The sequence below is a fragment of the Notechis scutatus genome, chromosome 5 (genome assembly GCF_049901735.1).
Source record: "Notechis scutatus isolate UNSWTSFEM ecotype Mainland chromosome 5, rNotScu1.2, whole genome shotgun sequence".
Taxonomy (NCBI): domain Eukaryota; kingdom Metazoa; phylum Chordata; class Lepidosauria; order Squamata; family Elapidae; genus Notechis; species Notechis scutatus.
Genome location: NC_142013.1, coordinates 31,973,605 through 32,000,777, shown reverse-complemented (window position 1 = coordinate 32,000,777; position 27,173 = coordinate 31,973,605). Strand labels below are relative to the sequence as shown.

The 27,173-nt window shown below is 34.0% G+C and overlaps 1 protein-coding gene and 1 long non-coding RNA gene across 3 annotated transcripts in view; both read left to right on the top strand.

The window, feature by feature from the left end:
- IMPG2 (interphotoreceptor matrix proteoglycan 2) overlaps positions 1–24,099 on the top strand; it is a 75,008-nt gene extending 50,909 nt beyond the window's left edge. For both annotated transcript variants that reach the window (XM_087966480.1, XM_087966479.1), the window contains one exon: positions 23,714–24,099. In XM_087966480.1, the coding sequence (XP_087822606.1) occupies positions 23,714–23,731 (18 nt within the window). In that variant the 3' untranslated portion in view covers positions 23,732–24,099. The remainder of the gene's footprint in view (positions 1–23,713) is intronic.
- Positions 24,100–24,110: 11 nt separating this feature from the next.
- On the top strand, positions 24,111–26,516 carry LOC148130435 (uncharacterized). Its single transcript, XR_015749794.1, has 2 exons — positions 24,111–26,293; positions 26,354–26,516. It is a non-coding gene; the product is annotated as an uncharacterized LOC148130435 (long non-coding RNA).
- Positions 26,517–27,173: the final 657 nt, after the last annotated feature.

The window sequence follows — 27,173 nt, the reverse complement described above, 5'->3', positions numbered from 1 at the left end:
TTCAATGGTCAATAACCAGACTGGAATTTTCAGATAACATTGTCTTTTAATCTTCTCCCAGTTTAACCACAGAGACTCCCGTATATGTCTTCTAAAATACCCCTGTGTTTTAGTTCCTTTATACCATAAAAAAGCATGCCACCCCAACAACAAATCATGTCCCTCTAATGTCAACAATCTAATATTTCTTAGTGTTATCCATTCCCTAACCCACATCAGATTTGTAGCTTGGTAGTACAACTCCCAAATCCTTTGCTGAACCAAATCCTCCTCTAATTCTAGCATCTTGCAAAAGTTTTAACTTTATTCTTGCTTTCTTACCTTGCCATATATATTTCAACACAATTTTATTTAAATCTTCAAAGTAGTCTTTTCCAAGCCTAATTGGAATTGTTTGAAACAAATATAAGATTCTGGGTAATATATTCATCTTGATTGTTGAAATTCTCCCTATTAGTGACAGTTGTAAATTTTCCCATTTCACCAAATCTAGCACTATCTGCTGTTTAAGTTTGATATAATTATTCTCTTTTAATGTACTACATCTTGCTGTCAAATATATCCCCAAGTACTTAATCTTATTTGTGACCTGAATTTTCAATAGGTCTGCCAGTTCTTTCTTTTGTCTTAATAGCATATTCTTTGTCAAGATCTTTGTCTTATCTTTATTTATTTTCAAACCAGCCACCTTTCCATATGTCTCTATCTTTTCTATAAATTTTGATGCTGTTTCTAAAGGGTCTTCTAAGATGAAAAGCAGATCATCTGCAAATGCTTGCAGCTTAAATTCTTCCTTTTTTATTTTCATTCCTTTTATATTCTTTTCATCTCTAATATTTCTGTTTAGCACTTCCAAAGTTAACACAAACAACAAAGGTAATAGTGGGCACCCTTGTCTTGTTCCTTTTCTTATATTGTTAGAGTCCGTCAGTTCTCCCTCTATCATTACCTTTGCCATTTGCTTATAGTATATAGCTTCTATTGCTTGAATAAATTTTCAAGCAAAACCCATCTGTTCCAACAGTAATAACATGAATCACCAATTCACATTATCAAATGCCTTCTGTGCATCTAGAAATATCAGAGCCATTTGTTTTTCAGGATGTGCCTCGTAGTATTCCAACGTGTCCAAGATTACTCTCATATTGTCTTTAATTTGTCTCTTTGGCAGAAATCCATTTTGATCAGGATGGATAAAATTATTTAAATATTTTGTTAAGTCTTTCTGCCAATATTGAAGCAAATATTTTATAATCTGCATTTAGTAGAGAAATGGGTCTATAGTTCTTAATTTGTAATGGGTCGGCCTCCTCTTTTGGAATAAGTGTAATATAGGCTTCTGACCATGATTTAGGTATCTTCTTCATTCATAGCTTCTAGCAATGGAAGATTCAATGATTCTTGTAATGTTTTATAAAATTCTGCCAGAAGTCCATCTGGGCCTGGTGCCTTTCCATTATTTTGCTTCTTGAGTGCTTCAGTTAACTCCATCATCGTTATATTGCTTTCTAACATTTTTTCAGTCTCTTTAGGTATCTGAGGTAAATTAGCATTCTGTAAGTACTGTTTAACTCTTTCCTCATCAATATTCTCTTGCATGTATAATTTCCCATAGAAGTCTCAAATGATTTCCTTCTTCTCTTTGCTACCATGGAAAACATGGCCTTGGTCATCTATCAATTGCAATATTTTCCTTGATTCTTTCTCCTTTCTCAATTTGTATGTTAACCATCTACCTGGTTTGTTTGTGTCTTCAAAGTAGTTCTGTTTAGCACCTCTAATTTTTTGTGCTAATTCTTCTTTTTCTATTTGACCCATTTTGTGTTTAATTATATCCATTTTTAACTTGATGTCCTTTTTCTGTGGCATTTTCTGTAGCTCTTTTTCAAGTCTTTTATGCTCATACTCTAGGGCCTTAGAGGCTAGTCTTTTCATAGTATTCCTTTTCCTTGTATAGTCTATTATCAAGCCTCTAACATATGCCTTCATTGTATCCCATACATTCTGAATTGATGTATCTTCTTTTTTGTTTTCTCTAAAGAAAAAAGCCAATTCTTTCTCCATCCACTGTGTGAAGTCTTTTTCCTTTAATATAGTATTATTTAATGTCCATCTAGATCTTTTTTGTCCTTTCCATTTAATTGTCATTGGATTGTGATCTGCCCAAGTACTTGTTTCAATATTTATTTCTTGAATGTTAGTTATTAATTCTGTTGACATCCATATCATATTTATTCTGGACCATGATAAGTGTCTATTTGAATAGAAGGTGTATTGTTTAGTTTTAGCATTTCTTTCTCTCCATGTATCTTTTAAGTTTATTTCATCTACCATTTTAAAAAAAGATTTAGGGAGAGTCTTTCTGTTTTGCTTTATTGTTTTCTGTGCTGTATAGTCCAATTTATTGTCTACAATTCCATTAAAATCTCCCATCATAACTATATTAGCATAGTCCAGTTCGATTATTTTCATATGTAATTTTTTGTAGAATTCTTTTTGTTTGTCATTCGGAGCATAAATTGCAATCAGGAGTGTTTTCATATTATTGTCCATTATTTCCACCATTAGTATTCTTCCATCATCATTGGTATAGATCAATTTTGCTGGGGTGGTCTCTTTAATATATAAAACCACTCCTCTTTTCTTACATTGTGTCAAGGAAGTAAATATTTTCCCTAATTTTGGCTGTACCAACAATTGTTCATATTGTTTTTTAATATGTACTTCTTGTAGACAAATTATATCAAATTTTAATTTCTCTAATTTATGAAAGCTTTTCCTTCTTGTAACGGCTGAGTTAAGTCCATTTATATTAATTGTAATCAATTTTTTCTCTTCCATGGTTATATTTTATAGTTAGGTTTAGCAGCTCTCGTAGATCTTAGTTCACATTGCTCTTTGGCTTCCACCTTTCCACCTAGTGCACCTTCTTCTTTTTCAGTCACCATTTGGCAGTCCTCTTGGAATTCAATTAGTGAGATCTCTTTTTTTGCCTCTTCCTTTTTCCCTCCAAAAAATTCTGTATAAAATAATTCCGCTTTCTCAATTGAGTCAATTCTATGTCTCTGTTCTTGCCATGTGAACATTAAACCTTCTGGAATCAGCCATCTATAATTCACCTCTTTTTTATGTAGCATTTTAGTCAGGAATCGGTATTCTCTTCTCATCTCTCTCACTCTTCTGGGTATTTGTTTCAAGACCACAATCTCCTTGTCTTTGTATTTCAATGTTTTCTCTTTTGCCACTTGCAATATTTGCGTTTTAATGGCTTTCTTTGTAAATCTAATGTGAACTTCTCTTGGTAAGCTATTTCTCATCGCATATCTTGTGAAAACTCGATAAACCTCATCTATTCCATCCATCATCTTCTCTTGAGTTATTTCCAAAGCTTCAGCCAGTATTTCTATCATTATCTCAGCTAAGTTTTGTCCTTTTTCTTCCTCTACATTTTGGAATCTTAGATAGAATTCTTATCTATCCATCTCCCATCTCAACATACCACTTTTATCTTGTTCAACAACCATTAATCTATTATCAATATCTCCAATCTTCTTGTCTCTTTGTTTATCTTCTTCTTCAATTTTTTGGAATCTCTCATCATACTTCAACATCATTTGTTGGATGTTCTCCACTTTTTCATCAGTTTTCCCTGTTCTTTGTTCAATGTTCTCTGTTCTTTGTTTGATATTCTCTATTCTCTTTTCAATATTCTCTGATCTTGCTTGAATATTTTGAATTCCTTGCATAATAATCTGCAGAGTCACTTTTTCTTGTTCTTTTTCTTGCTGTAACATTGTCTGTATTGAACGTTGTCCTCCAGATGGTGGAGAGGAAGAAGTAGAAGTTGAAGAACCAGGAGCTGTAAATTTCCTACTCATTTTAAGCAATTCAAAATCTTCAGGTTCTTCTAAACCTTAATCCAATTGTGAAGTAACCAATTATAGTTCAAAATAAAAATAGTAGAAAAAAGAAGCCCAATAATAATAATAATAAAAAAGAAAAAAGAAGGGAGGACAAAATTTCTTCAGGTTCTTGTATACCTTAATCCAATCAATAGTTAGATGAAAAAAAAGGCTTAAGAAAAAAAAGAAAAAAAGGGAAAAGGAAAAATTCTTCAGGTTCTTCAACACCTTAATCCAATTGAAAGGTCTCAAATAGAAAAAAGTACATAAGAATAAACCAGAAAGGTAGATGAAAAAACAAAAATACCAGGAAAGGAAGAAAAAAAAGGCTTTTAAGGCTTTCCCTTTAAAATAAAAAGCAAACATAGAGATTGGACTTCCAAAGAAAAACAAAGAAAAACAAAGACAAGCTCCAACAAAGCCAAAAACCCATATAGTTATTACAAAAAAAAAAAAAAGATAAAAAGAAATACAATAAAGCTGGTGAGGAGGGATAGCACAACTTAGAAAAAGTAAAAAGGACACACTGCACTTTGTTTAATTATCCAAGGCTCTTATTGTAGCTGTCTTCTCCAAAGGCTTATCACCTTTTTCCCCCCTAAGTTTCAACACCAGACTCCAGCTGTTGATAAAAACCAGAAGAGCACCTGCAATAATACTCTCCCATGCTCTTCCCTCTATCTTATCAAATAGCAATGTCCTTGAAAAAGAGTCTCAGTTCTTTCTTTCTCAGCTTTGTCTCATCACAGGGAAATAGAATATTTTCAAGCCTCTAGTTGGCAGTGTTACAAAGTTTCTTTGCTCTCACTTTCCCCCTCCTTTTCCAAGCAGGATATAATAAGAATTAATAAAAAAAAGAAAAAGATATTTTAAAAAATGAAATAACTAAAGGGAGCCTCTAGCCTAAAATATCACAAAATCAAAAAGGAGAAGAAAAAAATAGATATAAATGAAAAAAACAGTCCAGTTTCAAAATACAAGATCATATATAGAAAATCCAGCAATGTGAAAAACAAAACAAAACATTACTTTGACATTCCTGTTTAAAATCGCCACTTAATCACTTCTGTCAAAACTTTTACAGATTCTTTCTTTTCCTTAGGGTGTCCTTTCAGATCTTAGAATAAAAAAAAAGTTCTCACCAAACCGGCATACTCTCTCTTTCTGTTCTCTTCCGTTTCGGAGCTGTCCCAACTTCAGCAGCTTTAATGACTGCCTCTTTGCCGCTGGCAAGAAGAGCTTCTCCCGGATCTACCAGGGACTTTGTGGTATCCCTGGGATCGACAGGATGTGCTCTTCACTTTCACCATCTCTCCGGGACAGTTTAGATCCGATAGGACCGTCCAGGAGCAAAGATATCGTCAGCGATCTCAGACCTCCAAGATCGCATGCTGTATCGTCGCAACGCTAGCTCCGTCCTCTCAGGTTGCTTCTTTCTTAAAGATGCCAAACCAAACTGTCTCTAAAAGTTTAGTATATTTATAATAAGAATGCATCATTCCAGTCTATCCGAACTGAAATATAGGACATAATTGAGTAAATAATAATAGTGAATAAAAATAAAATATAAAGCAATAAGACAGATAAAAACAGGATAAGAAAAAAGATAAAATCAACAGGAAAATGTAATGCAACATATTAATCTAAAGTAAAATGAGCAGGCATGTAGAAAAGATCAAAACCTGTTAACATATTACTTCTGACACTAGATTTCCAGAATTTCAATTGTCAGCAAATACACATACACACACACAGATTCATATATACATTACATATACTTGCATACACATTTTCTTGATGGTAGTTTCAACAAATTATAAGATTAATATGGATTAATATGAAATATTATAAGATATTATATAGGGATTAACTAATTATAAAGAATAGGTACTATTAGATGCTGCAAATTCCAGGGATTAATATTAGCGTACAGACCTCTTTTTCTTCAAATTACTGGCTCAGATCCACTTATGCCAATACAGAGTCTACAGCTGTTTATCGATTAAGTAAAAACACAAGACTGGAGGTAAGAGTTGTAAACTGAAGGCACTTTTTCATCCAGTTTAGAATGGTTAGACAGCTATAACAGCATTATGTATGTCAAGTTTAAACAGTTCAAACTGCTAGGAGAGATTTTCATTAATTGCATGTTTGTTGTTCTGGAGAACAATTATTCAATATATTTTCCCAATCTCAACAGATATTTTCCATTAAAGAAAAATAGTGTTCTAGAGGTCTATAGAACTTTGATCCTTGTTTCAGTTTAGCATTGTTAATGCTGTCATTATCTGTATTTACTTTATTCTCCAACTGATTTGAAGGATACTCTAATTGGATAGTTTATTGATATTTGTTTTTCAGAAGAACTACACATAGGCACATAATTTGACAGTGGCCTTGAAACTGAATAATGCAAGCTGTAAATCTGATTAATTACCATTAAGGTTGGGTTGTGTTAAAAGGGCAAGGGGTCAGAGGTGAATAATCACATCCTAGTTTCTGTATGCAGGTTGGTGTATATATGCCCATATCTGTACTTGGTTTTCCCCATCTGTTTTTCTGTCCCCTATCAGATAATATGGGGCTAGTAGACAAAAGTCTAATGTCAGATTAGAAATGCTGACTTTGTTTTGACTAACTCATCACTGATATATAAATTTTAATTTCATCATCTCTTTCATTAAAGTGTTTGCTGATATGAAAAGGAATAAAATATGGAATAATCTATTATTTTTAAAACAAATGTGAAGTAAAGTACGCCCAACTGAGAGTAGTGATGTGGGTACAAATAAAAACAGTTTTCTAATATAATGCAATGCGGATGTAATTTGATACAAATTGTCCTTGAGTTACAACAGTAATTGACACTGGAATAATTGTAAAGCATGAGATCATATGGCTGCATCACTCAGCAACAACAATCCTTTCCATCAATCCCACTGGTCATTAGATGAGGACCAGAGGTAGTATTCAGCAGGTTCTGACCAGTTCTGGAGAACCGGTAGCAGAAATTTTGAGTAGTTGGAGAACCAGAAAATACCACCTCTGACTGGCCTCGCCCCCATCTATTGTCTGCTGATCAGATGGGTCTTCTTTTGTTGCCCTGCACAGGAGAACAGAGCTGGAAAGCAGGTTAGTGGGGCGGGGAGGGAATGGGAATTTGCAGTAAACTTCCCTTGCCATGCCCACCAAATCACGCCACATCCACCAAGCCATGTCCACCGAACCGGTAGTAAAAAATTTTGAACTGATGATGAGGACCCACCCTGATCCAAGCCATTCACATCTTGGTCCCTACCAGTCTCATGACTTGATAAAGTAACTGTTGATCTCGCCCCAGCCTATCTCCCCCATCTTTTCCTGTAGTTTTGGCTGCCCTGCACAATGGCAGTCTTGGCAGTGGCAGCAGCTCTGGGTCTGAAGGAGGAGGAGAGCAGCTTTGGTTGAGTGAGAGTGCTGAAGGCCCTGAGCCTCTATTGTAGCCTCAAAATCACTTCCACGGACTGCCATTATGCAAGATGTCCAAAAGGGCAGAGATTGGGTGGTGGAAGGTTAAACTGACTCTGCAGTAGTATCAGAAAATTGCCAAATGTATGACAGCAGTGTTTCTGCAACGTCCAGCACCCAACTTGGCAGACAAATTACCTTAGATGTCAAACATTTTAGTACTTTTGGTTATCATTGCAAGCTTTTTCATCTAAAAGATCCCAGTTTAGTCCTGAAATTAGTAAATACCATGAAGGAATATTGTAATGTTTCTTAAAATAACATATCTATATTTTGCTCAGATGGTTTTAAATTGAGTGGCATATTGTGGTATGGAATAATAGACTTCATTAAATACTTGTAAAAGGATTTGCCGCTCACCTTCTTACCCAGTCGTTTTACATCAACGGTATGTTACTAAGAGTAGTTTCAAACCAAGTATCCTGAACAATTAGGTCATTCGGGATCTTTGGCTTAAACAGATTAAGCTCTTATTAAGTGACTATTAAAACAGTGAGCATAATAGAGTGAAGATCAAGGGACAGAGATTCTGCTTCTCTTTCAGTTTAAAAGAAACAAAGAAGATATTGAAGAATTATCAAGTTGTGGATTAAATCAAACATATATTTGTTACTTAGGATTTCTAAGTCTCTTCTCCAAGCCTTCTGTTCTATATCTGTGAAAAAATATGTTATAAGGTTTCCAAAGTCAGATGAAACTCTTTATCCTCTTTGATGAGCAACAGCAGGTTAAAAATAGGCTGCTTCTACAGTATGTCAGCAGCCACTTCACGAATCCAGTCTGATTCTATTGGGGTTTGTCAGAAATAGAAATAATAATAATAATAATAATAATAATAATAATAATAATAATAATAATAATAATAATAATAATAATAATAATAATAATAAATAATAATAATAATAATAATAATAATAATAATAATAATAATAATAATAATAATAATAATAATAATAATAATAATAATAATAATAATAGACATTCAGCCATATCAATAACATCATTAAACAGCAACAACAAATGCCATTATGGGAATCCCAAGTCAGGATTTCATATTTAATCTTAAACAATATTTGAGCAGTTTAATCTTTAAGGATGTAAAAGATAGGCAAAGGTAGGGAAAAGAGAAGAAATATGTAATTTTATATCAGGACACAAATTATGTGAGTTACATCCTTCCTTGTGATTGACAATGTGAAAAAGTTGCATGCTGTAATCATGATAATTTTAATAAGATTTGTAATTTGAGTTTTGATAAATTTGGGCTTGAGAGTGCTTTTAAAATAAAATGTAATGGTCTCTAGGTGGCAGAAGAGGCTCACAATATGCCTACTTAAGCTCCATTCCTTCAGTAAGATTGTAAAACTAAACAGGTGATTCAAACAAATTAGAATAAATTAACTTCTAATCTCAGTCTTCTTCCATAAGGCCATTTATTTTACCTCAGAGAAAACAAGCAGTCACAATGAATAAAGGAATCTGGATAGGAAATACAGACTATCTATTCTTCTTTTCCTTCTTGTGGATTCTTTTCTATTTCATTTTCCTTTGCCATAGGCCTGACAGTTATGGTACAGAGATCTCATGGTCAATTTCCATATGTTCCATTGTCAAGTTCCATAAAGCATATTTTTTATATAGGAGCTTACTTTGTCGCTTCATTCTTTCCATCCTCTTTCGTGACGTGTTGATGTGTGGGAGGCTTGTATGTGGTGATCCTAAGGTACGAGGGTGCGTGGGGCAGCTCCATCCCCCCACCCCCCCGCCCTAACTTGATTTTTACACCTGGGCCTTGCCCCACCTTGTGCAACCAGATGGAGGGTGGGGCTTAACTAGGGCTTTTTTTGGACTAGGATTTATATTAGGCACAGGCGTGTAAATCAGGCTAAGGCTTGTTTTGGAGGTAGGTCGTATATTTGGAGAAACACAGTATGTACACATGACATAACCATCCTTTTACATTATTGGTTCTTGGTCTTTGCAAAAGATAACACTACGAGTCTACACCACCAATTATTACCCATTCTTTAGTTTAAAAATAATGTTTTAATTGTTTGGAACTACCATTAATTTATAAGAATATATTTATAAATATAAATGATTACTTTTAGCTTTCCAGAAAGAAAAATAGATTTCTGTGAGAAATTTTTATAGCCTTACTTGGACTTAGTGCTAGAAGCAGATCTTTTTTTCAGCGTCACATCATCTTTTTTTACGAAAGCAGATAAATAAATTGAACATCCATTTTTCTCTTTCAAAATAATAAAAGTGTATGTTTTTTTCTTTGTCCTCTAAAGAAAGTTTCTAGTTGCTGTCATTAAAATGCTTGTTATCAATCTCTATCAAATGCATATTCCATAATTAACTTTTAATAGACAATGCTAGTTCATAACCAGAATCCTGATATTACCAATCTATTACATCTATCTATCTGTCTGTCTGTCTATCTATCTAATCTATTTTCTATCATCTATGTTATATATTGCACCACATTATAAACAATAAGCATTTCATGGATTTGAGATATAGAATGGAAAATTCTTGTGTTGTCAAACCTTTTAACTCAAATTTCTTTTTACTGTTTTGCAGTAAGTAACATGAGTACATGATTGCAAAGGGGACTTAAGGACATATTACTTTGTCTTAACTTGTGCTAAATAAGAATGTGGTTATTCTTTTTTATGTAATCATACAATTATTATAATGTTAACTTAAATCATCCCAAGCTCAAAAACAAAGAGGGAAACTGTTCTAGATTCCTTACTGTTATGCAATCTTTCTTCTCCGTCTACGTGCACTTAAGGTTAGTAAATAAATGATTAAAAAAACCTCTCAGTCAAGTTTATTTTGATCATAGCAAGTTCTTTAGTTGTTCCCATATAATTAGGCAATGATTTTTTACAATCTGACACTATAATAAGCTTTTTCAAATTTTTATTGTAAGCTGCCCAGAGTCACTTAGATGAGATGAGAGGTATAGAAATGTGATGAATAAATAAAGAAATTTATAAAAACAAACATAAATTTTCTAGATATCAGTTGATAATATCTACAAGTATATACATTACAATATTTAAACCTATCATCTTTTAGAAATATTTATTTACCCATTTATTAAATTTGTCGCCTATCTCACTGTGGGACTATTTCAGATGGCTTCAACCATAAAAAGGAAAAAAAATACATAAAAAGAGTTTAAACCGAATGTAAGTAAAATAGAACAATGAAATAAACAATGAAAAACAAAACAGCAAAAATACAACATTATAACTAAGAAGATAGATGGGTGGAGAATAGTAAGCAAAGTGAGTTGGGGGAGAGTTGAAGTCTGGAATCAATCCAGCACCAAGCTCCAGCATGGAACTCCCCCGTTTGGTCCCCAGGTCGATTGGTAGAGCCAAGTTTTCAGAAGAGTGGGGGCAGATCTTACCCTAGAAAGTAGGTTGTTCCAAAGGATAGATGTTGCAGGAGAGAAGACTCTTCTCCCAGATCCTGATAATTGGAGTTCTGATGGGATTCATAGTAGGACCACTCTGCCAGCCTGAGTAGGATAGGCTTGTCCTAGACCAACAAGCAAGTTTATCAGGTAGCCTGGACCTATGCTATTAAGGGCTTTAAAGATCATAACCAACACCTTGAACTGCTCTCAGATAGCCAATGAAGTTTGAGGAAAAGAGGCATAATAGGAGCCATCTAGGGGCCTCAACAACTGGTATTACTGTCACGCTTTGCACCAGCGGAAGCTTCTGAATGGATTTCAAGGGTAGTCCCAAGTAGAGTGCATTGTAGTAATCCAGACAAGAGATGACCAGAGTTGAGAATGTGAGAAAAATAATAATCTTATGGAATATAAGATAGCCACTAACCTGTAGCAAAAGATAATGGGAAAATACCTGGAGAAAAAGAGAGGAAAAAGGAAACTAGATGGAGAATATTAACTAAAGATGATATAATCACTAGTGCGTAATTTAATGACCAGGAAAAAAGGAAAAACATACCACTTATATATGAGGAGATTGCAAATTAGATTTTTTTGACCTGAAACACTATTGTTCCAATCTACAGAGACCATCAAAAGTATAGAAAGTGAATATAAAATCAAATGTCATTTAGTTTAGGCTATGATGTAGAAATATTTTCCTGAGCCCTGGTAGTGCTGTGATTAGAATGCAGTATTGCATGCTAACTCTGCTCACAGCCAGGAGTTTGATCCTGATGGAATTCAAGGTTGACTCAGCCTTCTGGGGTTGGTAAAATGAGGATCCAGATTGTTGGTGGAAATATGCTGAAATTGTAAATCACCCAGTGAGTGCTATAAAGCACTATGGGGTGGTATATAAGTCTGATTGCTAAGTGCTTGTATTATTTTTTACAAAGGTGGTGAATATATCAAACACACCTTCCTCTTCCTATTTTCCCCACAATAATAACCTTGTGAGGTGAGTTGGGCTGAGAGAGAGTGAGAGGCCCAAAGTCACCAAGCTGGCTTTCATGGCTAAGGCAGAACTTGAACTCTCTGTCTTTTGCTTTCTAACCTGATGGCCAAACTGGTTCTGCAGATGAAATAATGTTTTTATTAAAGAAAATTTTAACAGGTTAAAAACAATACACCTTTTAGAGAAGAAATAAGGAAAATAAATAAAAATTCTGAATAGATATAAAAAATTTAAAAAGGGGGGGAAAGAAAAGACAAATTATAAAGAAGCAACTTTTGATCTTCTTAACAGTAGCATTTCTATTCTATCTTCTCTATAATATTACATTGTATTTTCCTTATTTCCATAGTATATCAAGCATCAAACTTATAAACCAAAATTTTATTTTTCTTTCTTCAACAAAAGGTCCATAAGGCCTTTACAGCCACTAATGAGTGAGTTTCTTGTTTTGTCCCTAATCAGACAAGTCAATTTTACCATCTTCTTCACCAACTATTTCTCCATTGTGCATAACAGCAGATGAAACAATGGAAGAACTAATCCTATTTGTGGGAACTACTAACTTGTACAATATAAATTTCAGTTTGTGAAGAACTGCTTATGTCATTTTGTCTAGAACTGCTTATAAATAAAACATACTACATTTAATTAATACATAGGCATATGCTATTGTGTGCTTCTCTATACTCTCAGACATATCCATAGAGAATAAAATAGGCAATATAGGATTTTGTTTTAAAAAAATAAAACAAATGACAGGAAGCCATGCCTGTCTATCTATGCCAGTTTCCTTCACTTATTTAGCACATCTTTAATCTTCATTAAAGAGTAGTACAAGCCATCACTAACAAATACCATTTGATGTTTCTTTCCAAAAGATCATCCAAAGTTTAGGACTTTGTCATGTGCTAATGGATTGTGCACATTTGTCTTTTCAGTTATAGTTCAGATTCAGTTATTCTGACTATGGCACGAATAGCGCACAAGGGAAAACATCTGCCCATGTGGCTGTTCCAGTGAGAAATTACTCCAATATTAAGAAGAATAGATATAAAAATGTCATAAAAACTCTTAATGTTATTTTTATGATGAAGCAATATTACTGCAATGATTTTTTTTACTTAGAAAAGTTGACCATAAAGAAGAGATGCGGTCTTTTTTGCAGAAAGCCTTCAGGCATAAATTTGGCAGACATACTTTGGCAAATATACTTTAATCTGGAATTTGTTCACTGGATATGATACTGCATTTGATGCTTTGAATGGTCAGAATTCTAACTATAGAATAGAATAGAATTTTATATCAATTATTCAATCAAAAACTCATGATTCTATTGCAGATAATTGTTGGTTCCCGGTAAGCTATTATATGCAGTTTTCAGCCTTTATTTCAATAATGAGCATCACGTTATATTCCTCCTTTATTCTATTCCTAATAGCAAATAAATTTGGATAAGAATAATCTGCATGAGTTAATGCTGATATAACTAGCAAGGAGAAGGGGATAACTTTATAATATTTTCTCAATAATAAAATAGCTGAAGTAAATGGAGGTTGGGAATTTCCAGCAGTGATATTTCAATGCCAGTAACAAGCAAAGAAAAACTACTGAATGTGCTGTAATTGGAAGACAGGTATTGAACCTATCCTATTCATCTTACTTAATATTGTATTACCATCATCAAGAATAATATGTAAGTATGTTTTTCATCACCTTTTATCAAGACTAACCAACATAAAGCTCAGAATTTCATGCAGCCATAAAGAGTTGAATGTGTTGCCCTGCATCAAAAGTTGCTGCTAAATAGAAAATTTTAATGTGGCAAGTTATACATGAGAAAAGTATACAACACACACACATACATGCACAAAACCCAAGAGAGAAAGAGAGAGAGAAAGAGATCCCTGTATTCTAAAGTTCAGCAACCCTCTTGTTTCTAAGGCTGCATTTTAAAAATAGATTTGTTTAACAAGAATTCCAGGAAATTTAGAGCTGTTGCAATGGTGAGGTATCATGCACATTTCTGAAATTTGGCGGAAGTTTTGGATGGGTTGCATACAATCTTTGTATTATATATCGCCAAAATAAAAACTGAAACATTTTGCCATATAATTTTAGTGGGATTTTTGAAAATGAATTTTGATGGTTTAGGATATTTTGTGAGGGTATGGAGATATAAAAGGAATAAAAATAGTAGCCATTATTATTATTATTATTATTATTATTATTATTATTATTATTATTATTATTATTATTATTATTATTATTATTATTATTATTATTATTATTATTATTATTTCTCCAAAAGACAAAATAGTGTGTCCCTTTACATTCATTTTTTAAAATATTTTACTTACAGTAATTCATATATCACACTGTCAATTATACAATGTAAAAGCAAAATAAAACAACTCCATAAATATTGACTAAACTTCCTTCTTTGCCTTACAGTATATCAGTATACAGTATACTCCTCCTCAGGTAGATATTGACAGGTAACATATATCAACAATCTACTATTTCAATCAATAAATATACCAGTTCTCTATAACAAATTGTGGCATGAACCCATGTGTGAAAAGTTGATAGTCCTTAATATCCATATTGATTCCAAATAGTGGGAATGTTAGACAAAAAGTGTATTTGTGTTATTAATCTTAGAAATACGGTAGCTTAAGATGGAATCACATTTCATATATAATTACTATTTTTATGCACTGAAATAGTGAAGATTTTAGGTCAATTAGACAGAGACCAATTAGGCCAATTTTCTGAGATTGAATAGAAAAAAATTAATATACAGAAGTATATAAATCAACCCTAATACTCTGTTCAGTACTGTACTGAACTGTGATGAAATCCATATAATGTTTTGAACCAATTTCTTAAGTTGAATTGGTTTAATTTAGATAATTGAATCTAAACTTCACCAAATTCAAAATTTGTCCCCTTATTTGGGTTTTTTAAATGGGTATAAGTAATATTTTTTTTAGTGTGCGTTAAAGGTCCCAGCTGTGTAATCAAACCCAAATGGTTTGAAACACCCTTTTCTTTATGATTAAATGTGTGTGTTTGGATCAACATTGAATGAGTGATAATTGCTATTGCTTGGAGAAGCAAATGAATGTGACATTCATTTGACATTTTGTTAACATTTTCTAGCATAAATATTATTTCAATTTTTGTCTTTCATTAGACCATGTAATACTATAGATGATTTGGGATTTGGAAGAACAAAGCCAATTTTTTAAACTAGGAATGAGGCATTAGCTGTGAAGCTTGTCAGGACAGGTGTTGTAAATTAAATTATTTCTACTCTACATAATGGCTGTGAACTATGCCCCAGACATGAAATATAAAATATTATAATTATTACCACATTATATTCAACAAGATTTAGGGAAGAGGATTGTCTGGAAATAAAAATCCTAACAGCCAGAAGCACAGATTGGAACATGCACAGTGTGTAACAAAGCAAGTGACATATATTAATATACTGATCACTTGTGAAAATATTTCAATTATGTTAACAAAATGGAAAGTAAAAGTAAACACCATTCTAGAGTGATGATAGTGATGTAGACATTTAAATATTCTGAATAATAATATATAGATCTACCAGTGAGGAAAAATGATAAATAATAGATCAAGTAATTAATTCTTGATTCTGGCATTTTAAAAGTTACTTTTAAGTCAGACATATTGAACTATATAATTCCAACATTTAACAGGTTTGGAAACATCCAGAGTTAAAAAAAAATAGTTGCTACTTTGTGTGAAAAGGCAGTCTTTGGAAAAGTTAATCCCTATGTCAACAGCTAATGTTTTACAATTTTCAAGAGAACATGTTGAACATGTACTAGATTTTTTCCAAACCAGAGTGAAACTAAATTTACAGAGTTATTGTAATACTTACTGAATCGTTATTGTTCAGAAAAGACTTGGTTTTGGTTTTGCAATAAGGTATTGAGAAGATAGCAGTGGATTTCAACATATTTATTTATCAGATTTATATAACCACACAGTTCTGAGTTGTATATTTGCAACTCAGTATGCAAAATGTTTGAATTTTTATAAATGTTCTTTTACATGTACACCAAACATGATAAAATATACGTTTATAAATTCCAAATAATTTGTCTAGTACAGATTTGTTTCTTCTTTCACTTGTTCGTCTATCTCATATTTCAGATTTTAGCAATAACATGCTGATTATTAGCACATAATACTATTTCAAATGTAGACTTATTTTGTTCAAACTATAAAGTCTTTTATCCATTTTAAACCTTTCTATCAATTGTACATAAGAAAACCATTGGCAAGAATATCTTTACATTATCAAATGTTTTCCAGATTTCACTTCACAATCCCCTCGAGAAAATTCTAATACATCTTAATAGGTTAACCGTCATTTCTCACCTATAAAATTGTGCTGAAAGCCATAAAGCAAAAACTGAATCGATATTTATCTCACATAATTGTTTTTAAAGTCTACATTTATCTTAGCTTTATCATACCATAGGTATCCATGCCACACAAATATCAAATCTTTACCTTCTGGATCCAAGAACTTTCTATTTCTAAGCAACACCCACTCTTTCATCCAAATTAAACAGCAAGCAGCAAATCTTCAGTCATTTCCAAAACAATTTTTATTGTATACATTTTTAATCTTGCTTTAATCCACAAAATTCTTTTCTCTTCCTTTCACTGTTTACTTTCCACTATTTTCCCCTGAATATGCAATATATAAAAGTTTTTCTCATTATCCTTTTTACATTTATTTTTTACAGGCAATTTTCTCATCTAGATCTTTTTGCTTTGTCATTCCATTAAGTGTATGTTTACATATTTCCCATTAGTGTAATTTTATGTACTTCTCTGGAAGTTAATAATGTAATTATTTTTATACGCAGTTTCCATATGCTCTTTCTGAAGTCTACTTTCCATTTATTGTCTTGGGAGATTAAATCATCTTTAATGCTATTCAAGTGTAGGATTCATGCTTTCTCTACTTTTATTTTTGTTTCTTTCTCATCTGTCCTTTCCCTCCACCCCATCTCTATTTTTGCCAAGATCTACTTCTGACACTGTCAAGATCCTCTTTACCACATTCAGAACCTCTTTCATCTTAAACAATCAAATCAGCTATGGTTTAAGATTATATTTGCCATAAGAATAGACATGCGTTAATATTTGATGTAATTTTTCATTTTATCAGTCACTCACTAATCTCAATATTATCTGCTTTTTATTGTTCCATTCCATTGGTATATCATCACATCAATAACAACTGTCTTCTACACCAGGGGTCCTCAACCACCGGGCCGCGGACCGGTACCGGTCCGTGGAGCACTCTGTACCGGTCCGCAAAGAAAAATAAATTTAAAAAATGGCGGCTTTCTTCGCCTTCGGTGAATGCTGCTGGGATCGGGGATCAAGGACACAAATGAAAGAAGGGGAGGGAGGAAGCAACCGAAGCCTGTCCTGCTCTCTGGCTCAGCAGCTTCGGTTTCCTCCCGCCTCGTTCTCTCTCAGTCGCTCTCTCGCTGCTCCACCAGCCCAGGAAGAAACTGCTTCAAAGAAGCCGGGGGTGTGTGGCTTTTCCTGTCGCCGCAGCTCCTCCGAAGCGCTCGGTCACCCCCACCCCGCCCGCCCGCGCGCGGTTCAATTCAGTGCTCCGTTCTGCCTGCCTGGCTGTCTGGTTGTTTCGGAGTAGCTTCGGCTGAGAATAATAACTATTCGCCTCTTTTTATCAGCCGAAGCTGTTCCGAAACGAAGGCAGGCAGGCAGGCAGGCAGGCAGAACGGAGCACTGTGGATTGAACCGCGCGCGGGTGGGTGGGGTGGGGGTGACCGAGCGCTTTGGAGGAGCTGCGGCGACAGGAAAAGCCACCCCTCCCGGTTTCTTTGAAGCAGTTTCTTCCTGGGCTGGTGGAGCAGCGAGAGAGCGACTGAGAGAGGAACGAGGCAGACACCTGAGGGAGGGAGGGAGACACCTGAGGGATGGGGCTGAGGGAGGCAGGGCCAAGGCGCTCCCTGAACTTGGTGGTTTGCTGGCAGACGTTTTATTACCCGACTAAGTAACAACATCAGATGTTACCTAGTCAGGTAATGAAACGTCTGCAAGCAAACCACCAAACTCGGATTCTTCTCCCCCCCTTCTCCCCCCCAGTCCTTGAGAAAGTGTTTGTGCTTGAAACTGGTCCCTGGTACAAAAAAGGTTGGGGACCACTGTTCTACACAATAGACAACGATCTCTCATCCCTTGATTGGCAATTTCTATTCACTGGATGCAATACTGTAGAAGACCATTACAACATATTTTCACTTGAAGTCAAAAGAGTCATCAAACTATATGTACCAATAACAACTCCCAAAACCAGAAAAAACAAATTACCCATAACAATAAGGAAGCTTCAATCCAAAAAAAATCACTTTGGTGGAAAAACTATTCTGGTCACATTGCCAACTTCAAAAGCTGATACAAAAATTTATGCCACCAGATAAAGACTGAATGCACCAATTATCACATTAAACAAGAAGAAAACCTTCTACGCACCAATTCCACCTGCGCTTTCTACAATTTTGTAAACAACAAACTAAAAGACTCAAGGTCCATCCCACCCCTGAAAGGACCTAATGGTAAAGACTGCAACGATGACACCATTAAAGCCAACCTCTTTAACACATTCTCTGGCTCAGTATTTCTAAACAGCAATGGATCATGCCCAATATTTCCTAGTCTAACCACAGACAACTACAATGATCTAATACATATCGATTTTACAGAAGACAATGTTGAAAAAGCACTATGCAATCTAAAACCATCTCTATCTATTGGACTGGACGGAATATGTGCCTACTTCTTAAAAAAGCTACCCACTGCCATAGCCTAACCTCTAAGCATAATCTTTGAAAAATCTTTCAGGACCAGCTCCTTGCCAAAACTATGGTCACAAGCCATGGTCATCCCAATCTTCAAAAAGGGAGACCCCTTTTTGTCTGGAACCCACATTATGTTTCTGATATTAACACAGTTGAGAAAGTCCAGAAATATTTCAAAAGAAGAGTTCTCCACTCCTCTACTCGTTGCAGAATACCTTATGCTACGAGACTTGAAATTCTAGACCTAGAAAACCTACAACTATGCTGCCTTCAGTCCATTCTAAGTATAGTATATAAAATCATACATTGCAATGTCCTACCTGTCAATGAATACTTCAGCTTCAACCATAACAACACAAGAGCAAACAATAGATACAAACTCAAGGTTAATCGCACCAAACTTGATTGCAGGAAATACGACTTCAGCAACAGAGTGGTCAATGTCTGGAATACTCTACCTGACTCTGTGGTTTCTTCCCCAAACCCCAAAAACTTTAACCTTAGACTGTTTACTATTGACCTCACCCCTTTCCTAAGAGGTCTGTAGGGGGCGTGCATAAGCGCACCAACGTGCCTACTGTCCCTGTCCTATTGTTTCTTTTATATATATTTTTCTTATATGTATCCATGTATTCATAACTATGTTTTTACTTATACCTATTATCTTTAAGCAATTGAGCAATAAAAAAAATAGTTTACCAGCATTAGTTGTATCTGTGTCACATATTAAAGAAGGGAAATGCCAGTCCTTTTTGGCATATTTTTGCTAATAAGACACATGTGCAGCCAATATCTAGTGTGATCATTCTCTTCTAGGGAAACTCAGAACTTTAATCTACAAAATACATAATAATATAGTACAATAATATAATATAATAATAGACAAGATAACTCCTTCTTGCTTAAAAGTCTTTGTTGGCCAATTGGCCCCCATCTTCACCCGAATCTTCAATAGATCACTGGAGATGTGCTATGTTCCTTCCTGCTTCAAACGTTCTACCATCATCCCAGTGCCAAAGAAGCCCTCCATCAAGGAACTGAATGACTACAGACCAATTGCTCTAACATCTGTAGTTATGAAAATCTTTGAAAGGCTTGTGGTGTCCCACCTGAAAACCATCATGGATCCGCTGTTAGATCCCATGCAGTTTGCATACCAAGAAAATAGATCGACAGATGATGCTGTTAACATGGCTCTGCATTACATCCTACAACACCTTGAATCTCCAAATACTTATGCAAGGGTCCTCTTTGTAGGCTTCAGTTCAACATTCAATACCATCATTCCAGACACTCTTCTAAGTAAATTAAACCAACTAGTGGTACCTGAACATACTTGTAAGTGGATCATAAGCTTCCTAACAGACAGGAAGCAGCAGGTGAAGCTAGGCAGAATCACATCCGATACCTGTACAATCAGCACAGGGCCCCCCCAAGGCTGTGTGCTATCTCCACTTCTCTTCTCCCTATATACCAATGACTGCATCTCAAACAATCCATCTGTTAAAATACTGAAGTTTGCTGATGACACAACAGTGATTGGTCTCATTCTAGACAACGATGAATCTGCATACAGACAGGAGGTTATACAACTTGCCTCATGGTGTAACCAGAACAATCTGGAACTGAACACACTCAAAACTGTAGAAATGGTGGTAGACTTTAGAAGAAACCCTCCCATACTACCATCTCTTACAATACTAGACAACACAGTATCAACAGTAGAGACCTTCAAATTTCTAGGTTCTACTTTATCACATAACCTAAAATGGACACCTAACACCAAAAACATCATCAAAAAAGCACAACAAAGAATGTTCTTTCTGTGCCAACTCAGAAAGCTCAAACTGCCCAAGGAGCTGCTGATACAGTTTTACAGAGGAATTATTGTGTCTATCATCTGCACCTCTATAACTGCCTGGTTTGGTTCTGCAACCCAACCGGACAGACACAGACTTCAGAGGATAATTAGGACTGCAGAAAAAACAATTCTACCCACCTGCCTTCAATTGAGGACCTGTATACTGCAAGAGTCAAAAAGAGGGCTGTGAAAATATTTACAGATCCGTCACATCCCAGACATAAACTGTTTCAACTTCTTCCCTCAAAATGACGCTATAGAGCACTGCACACCAGAGCTAGACACAAGAACAAATTTTCCCCGAAAGCCATCATTCTGCTAAAGAAATAACTCCCTCAACACTGTTCAACTATTTACAAAGTGTAGCTACTATTACTGTTAATCTTCTCATCACTCCTTATCACCCACCCTTCCCACTTGTGGATGTAGGACTGCAACTTTGTTGCTTGTATCCTTACGATTTATATTGACTGTTTCCTAGTATGATTTGATTGTTGATTGTACCCTATGACTATCATTAAATGTTGTACATTATGATTATTGATTCTTAACAAATGTATCTTTTCTTTATGTATACTGAGAGTATTTACACCAAGACAAATTCCTTGTGTGTCCAATCACACTTGGCCAATAAAGTATTCTATTCTATTCTATTCTATCCCACTAATTAGGATGATTATGTAATTTACTGACACATCCTCAAGATTGCTCCATTATGTTCTTTATATATATAAATAGTTGTAGTCTGCCTTGGAAAGTTGTTGCTTTTAGCCAGAATAAAATAAAAGAATATATTTAAAAAAATAAAAGTTTTCATTTTATATAAGGCGGAAATAACACTATAAATTAAACAGCGTATGTCACAATAATCTATCAGCAAAATACATTTTTAAGCATGCATACATCACATATGGATAAAAGAAACCTCTTCTGATAACTATTTTAAAGATAGAAATAGTCTGTTTTGTGAACATTATGAATCCTCCATAGTTTATATGATATCAGAAGAAAATTCCACTTATTTGACATCCAAACCCCTTTCACTATTATGAAGTGACTAAATTAATCAGTCATTTCAAGCCCTTTCTAACAGATATTCATGGGCAATGGAGATAGTTCCCTGGAATTCTACTAGGGTAATGACAAAGAGTGGTTGAAATATGACATTTGACATTAATAGGAGCAATATTGCTGGAAAAAAATTGGTTAGATTGATTCTCAAGAGAAAAGCTGACATAAATATAATTTTTCCCTGAATCAAAATTTTTATATTCTGCAATTTTAATGGCTGGATATAAGCTTTTTGACACATCGGTTTTACTACAGTTGATCAAAAGAAAGAAGAATATTTACAAAAAAATTGCTCTTCCATGTTCAAGTTAATTGAAATAGTCATACCCCATTGTAACAATTGCAGTTAGTAGTGATAACTTAGCTGATATAGATTTTAAAATCCAGAGTATTTATCTATACAACAAAATATGTATCGGGTCATAAATAAATTCTGGTTTATGAACTGTCTTGTATTCAACTGTATTGAACTAATTGTACGAACTAACATTTTTTGAAAAAATGTATATTATAAATGAACTTTTAAGAGATTGGCAGTAATTAAAGCATGATTAAAGAGTTGATCAGGAAAAAATATATTCAGATAAATATAAGAGAAAAATCTCACATATAATATATATTATATCTCGCACATATAATTTTTAGAGATGTGAATTTGAAGAGTTAAAAGAAGAGAAGACATAAAGAAAAAATGAGAAAACAGAAGAAAAATGTTATTATAGTTTAATAGAGACATGTTGATTATATAGCAAGCTAGTAGTATAATACCGGGGGAAACATTGGGCAACAAGAATGTACAACAGCTGAACTCAGTTGTCAAGCAAGAAAGTACAAGGAACAATTTTTAAAATAAAAACAACAACAAATAAAAAAAAACCAAGAAGGGGAAGTGAGAAATGCTTTTAGAGCTTCAGAGAAATCACAAAAAAGTTTATAGTTAACATTGGGATGATAAAGAATAATCATGGAGGAGAACTCATAGAGGCAAATAAGGTTAAAGAAGATGAAAAGATTATCCTGTTACCATATGTAAGTAGATTTATAAATTAACAGACACATTTGCAGACAGAAACTCACTGAGGAAGTGAGAGCCAATAGACAGTAGACCATTGCCAAATAGGCTCAGAAATATCCATTCAATTTTTTTAAAGGGAGTTAAATTAAAGCTGAAGTAATATCATTAGTCTCAGGATTGTGGGAGACAAGCAGTCTTGACAATTTTTATGTTACACTTTTCAGACATGTAAAGATATGTAGGGCTTGCTAACATTGTCTAGCAATGACATTCTTAGTTGGTGAATGTTAAGCATACATTTATTTTAAATTTTATTTTTATGGGAATAATATGTTTTTGTTGAAAAATCTAGGAAACTTTTTTATCTATGAAAAAAAGATCTTTTGAAAGGCAGAATAATTTGCAGGACTGTCAAACAAAAGAAGACTAAACTTAAGCAGACAGTCATTTCAGAGAAAACACTCACCCTCTATATTCTTTTTAAAATATCAAGCTTGTACCTAAATTACAGCATAATGATCTAAAGAGTTGTGTGGAATATTTTCCATTATAAATTTGCTAATTTTTCCTTATAGAAAAGCAAGAGGAGGGAATTGCAAATTAATATTGCTTCAGAAACAAGCAAATTAACACTATCAAGGCTTCAGTTTATAGGATGCTTTCCAGAGCTGGACTGCTAGAAGAATGGGGTTTTTTTTAGCATCAGGATTTTTCTAAATCATGGACAGCAACATTTGGCCCTGCAGGTGTGCTGTACTTCAATCTGAATAAGGTTTAATCATTACTAGAACCACTTTAATATATTTCAGAGACATTTCCTTACCTAAACTGAATAATCACTGGTGTGTAAAAAAGCAGCAGGAGCTATTTCCAACTTCCTGGCTTTTCCACTGAGTTTCCTTGTGGGAAGCTGCCAAATCCATTGTAAATATATCATCTCTTTAGGGGTTACCTATTGCATGTTCAGAAATACAGATATCTTGCAATGAAAAAGATCAAGTATGTATTTTTCTAAGCTTTAATTATTTTTGTAGGTAAAGTACAAGGAATAAAGGTACTATGGAACAAATCCACATGAAACAGCTGAAACAACATAGACTGGGAACAGGATGAAAGACACCAAAACTGCTGGGTTTTCAAAAAGCCATAAAAAACCTGAATTGTTCAACATGTCTTGTGGGTGCTGCTGCTGCTCCTTCCTGTAATCTGGAGATTCATGAATACGGAGTTTTATTCATCTCCGGTATTATCTCCTGTATCGTTATTCATCCTGTATACCTAGAATATATAAGCTATTCAAGAGCCTGTAAGTAAGCAAATAAACAACACGAAATATGTCAACCTATAATATGGTTTTACATATGTCTATTGCAAAGATAAGTTTTTTTCTAATAAAGCCTTCAAGATTTGGTAAACTTATCAAAATTGTTTTTTGCACTGATGTGTAACATAAATTTCTAACAATTACCCTCCCAATGCAGAAGAAATAGAATTCAGAAGAAATAGAATTCAGTATAAGAATCTCTTGCTACTTTACATCAGCCCTTTAGATTAATTACAAAGATATTTGGTCCACTTGACCAGGTTATCTAGCCTACCATCCCAAGACATATTCTCATCCTACTATTCTCAACTGTTCAAAGAGCTAGTCCCCAACTCTACCTGATTAAAAGATTGTGCCTTGTATAGAAGAACTTTTCCTTATCAATGAATGTACAGTATATTGTCAGAGGAGGATACTCAGGAAAGACATGGAACTATGCTGTCCCTTGCTTTTTTGTTCAGTGGGGAAAATTTGAAGAAACTAAGATACAGGTTTATTTTTCAGTGGTTCCAAATTAAATATCTCTAGACATGTTTCTGTCCCACCTTGGTTGCTTCACATTTGCACAGGGCAGCAAGGGAAGTTTATTTAGATGTCCACACTGGGCCAGAGTTCACTCATCCCTATTTGCTGACACCTGACATAAATGTGCTTTCAGATTTTACAGTACAAAATATATCAGATTTTTTAAAACAAAGATTATTATTGATAAAAGATAGATGAAAGGCAAATTGCAAACAGATAAGATGTAGGTTTAGGTTTATGACTGGTATCATTTGGACTAGAAGCAGCCCCGCCACACATATTGTGTTATCATACTGATTACCAGCATATTTTCTTTCTTCTGTCACTGCACTATCCAGCATTTATATTTTTGGCTGCTTACATAAATGAAAGGAATCCAGCAGGATGACAGGAATTTACAACTATATTTTCATGCTTTTCTCCTTCTCTTCACATGCTTCATCCACAGTGTTACATGGATTAAAAAAAAAGAAGCACAAACATCACTTTTTCTCTCTACAAGGTATTTAAAAATGCTTAATAATTTTAGTGTACAGAAAAAACAAGGTTTATTTATTAATTAAATTTTTATGGCCTCAGTTTCACTATCCAAATTGATAGTAAATTGAGCAGTTTACAATAAATAATAAACATGTAAATTAACATTAACAACACGATTAACAAAAATTAAGATAATTGAATATGAACAGGTCAGCTATTGTGTTTTCACAAAACTCTTAAGCAAAACTTTATATGGTTACACTTATATGATGAAATACTGCTAATATATGACTAATCTCTAATCTTTCCTTTCTTGATCAGAATATTAAAGCTTTTAAACAGTTATTGAAATTGATTTCAATAATTCAATAAGATACTAAAGAAGGAGGTTAGGATTCCAATTTTAGAGCATCCTAGAAGAGGAAATGATACCTTCTAGTTGAAATTTGGTCCTAGGTTCAGAACAGAAACAGCATTAGTTGCTCTAGTACATAACCTCTGATAGCAACATAGAGCCTCCTGCTTCTATGTGATATCTTGATGTGATCCTTCTGAACCACTTGAAAAGATTTTATATTGAAAGTACCATTTTGCAATGTTTATCCTTTTTCTGAAATGGATGGTTCTAACTAATGTATGTGAGGGAGGGATGACTGAGTTCCAGTATATATGTCTACAGATACCAGCCATTTTTCTTATGTGAATCCACAGGGGAAGGTTATCCATCCTACCAGTCAATGACTACTTCAGCTTCAACCACAACAATACAATAGCACATAACAGATGCAAACTCAATGTAAACCACTTCAAACTTGATTGCAGAAAGTAGGACTTCAGCAACAGAGTGGTCAATGCCTGGAATGCACTACCTGACTCTGTTGTTATATCCTCTAACCCTCACTCCTTTAACCTCAAACTAACCATGACTGACCTCACCCCATTCCTTAGAGGTCTATAAGGGGCATGCATAAGTGCACCATCGTCCCTGCCTACCGTCCCTGTCCTATTGTCCCCATTTATTCGTACCTATTTCCTGTATTCTTACTCATGTTTATACCTATATCTATTATCTTGTAAATTAAATAAATAAAATAAAATAAATAAATAAATTTGGAGTAAGGCATAATCAATGTGTTGACAATCAACTGACACCCCAAGCTATTCTAAAGATGCTATGGGGTTTCTGACACATGTCTAGAGTCTGTGAGTCTGTGAGGAGTCATTAAGTTGTAATGTAACAAGCTCAGAAAAAAATCCAAGCAAGATAGAGTTTATACCCGACTCTGTAGTAAACAATTATGACAAATCAAATAAATAAATAAAATAAATAAATATAATGATTTAGAAGAGAATAGAACAACAAAGTTGGAAGGGATCTTGGAGGTCTTCTAGTTACTTTGATGTGCTCTACATGAACTGTATTATTTATTTATACCCCTGAATCCATGAAAATGGGCAGGATACAAATAAATATAAATATGCATAAATAAATACATTTCCTTAAATTATTGGTGTTTATGTTCTTTATGTTATTGATGACTCATGGGAGTTATAGTATAATTCTGGAAAACTAGTCAGTGTTTTTTTTAATGTCAATCTAACATGATTACTACACATAAAGAGAACAGAATTATTATGGAAAGAACTTTAAATGTCATCAACCAAAACTGAAGTGATGCGAAGAAAACATTTATATAAAGAATCGAAAGGCACATCAAAAAGAAGGCACAGAGAGAAATGATTCATTTAACAGAAAAATAGTGATGACTATAAATTACACACATTTTTATTTAGTGAGAAGAATGTTCATTATTTTTTTTTAATTTTCAGAAATAAAGGATTCCAAAAATCCTATTGTTTTCCTTCAAGTGATGTTTGTTTCTTCATAATAGTCTTTCATGTTCATTTCTCTAGAAAAGGAAAAAAGCTCTCGTGTTTTTATTAGAGTGTAATAGGTTTGTAACAAAAGCCAGACATTTCAAAATTGTATTCATCCATGTCTTTGACACAGCAACACAGAATGTCCTTTATGCAGGGAACAAACAGATCAGAACCTTTACCTTACCTAGTCATCTGAGGAAATGTGCTGTTTCAATTAGATTTGGATAATCTGTGTTACATGTAAAAATCTCATAAGAGTTTATAGTATTTTAGAAATAAAGTTT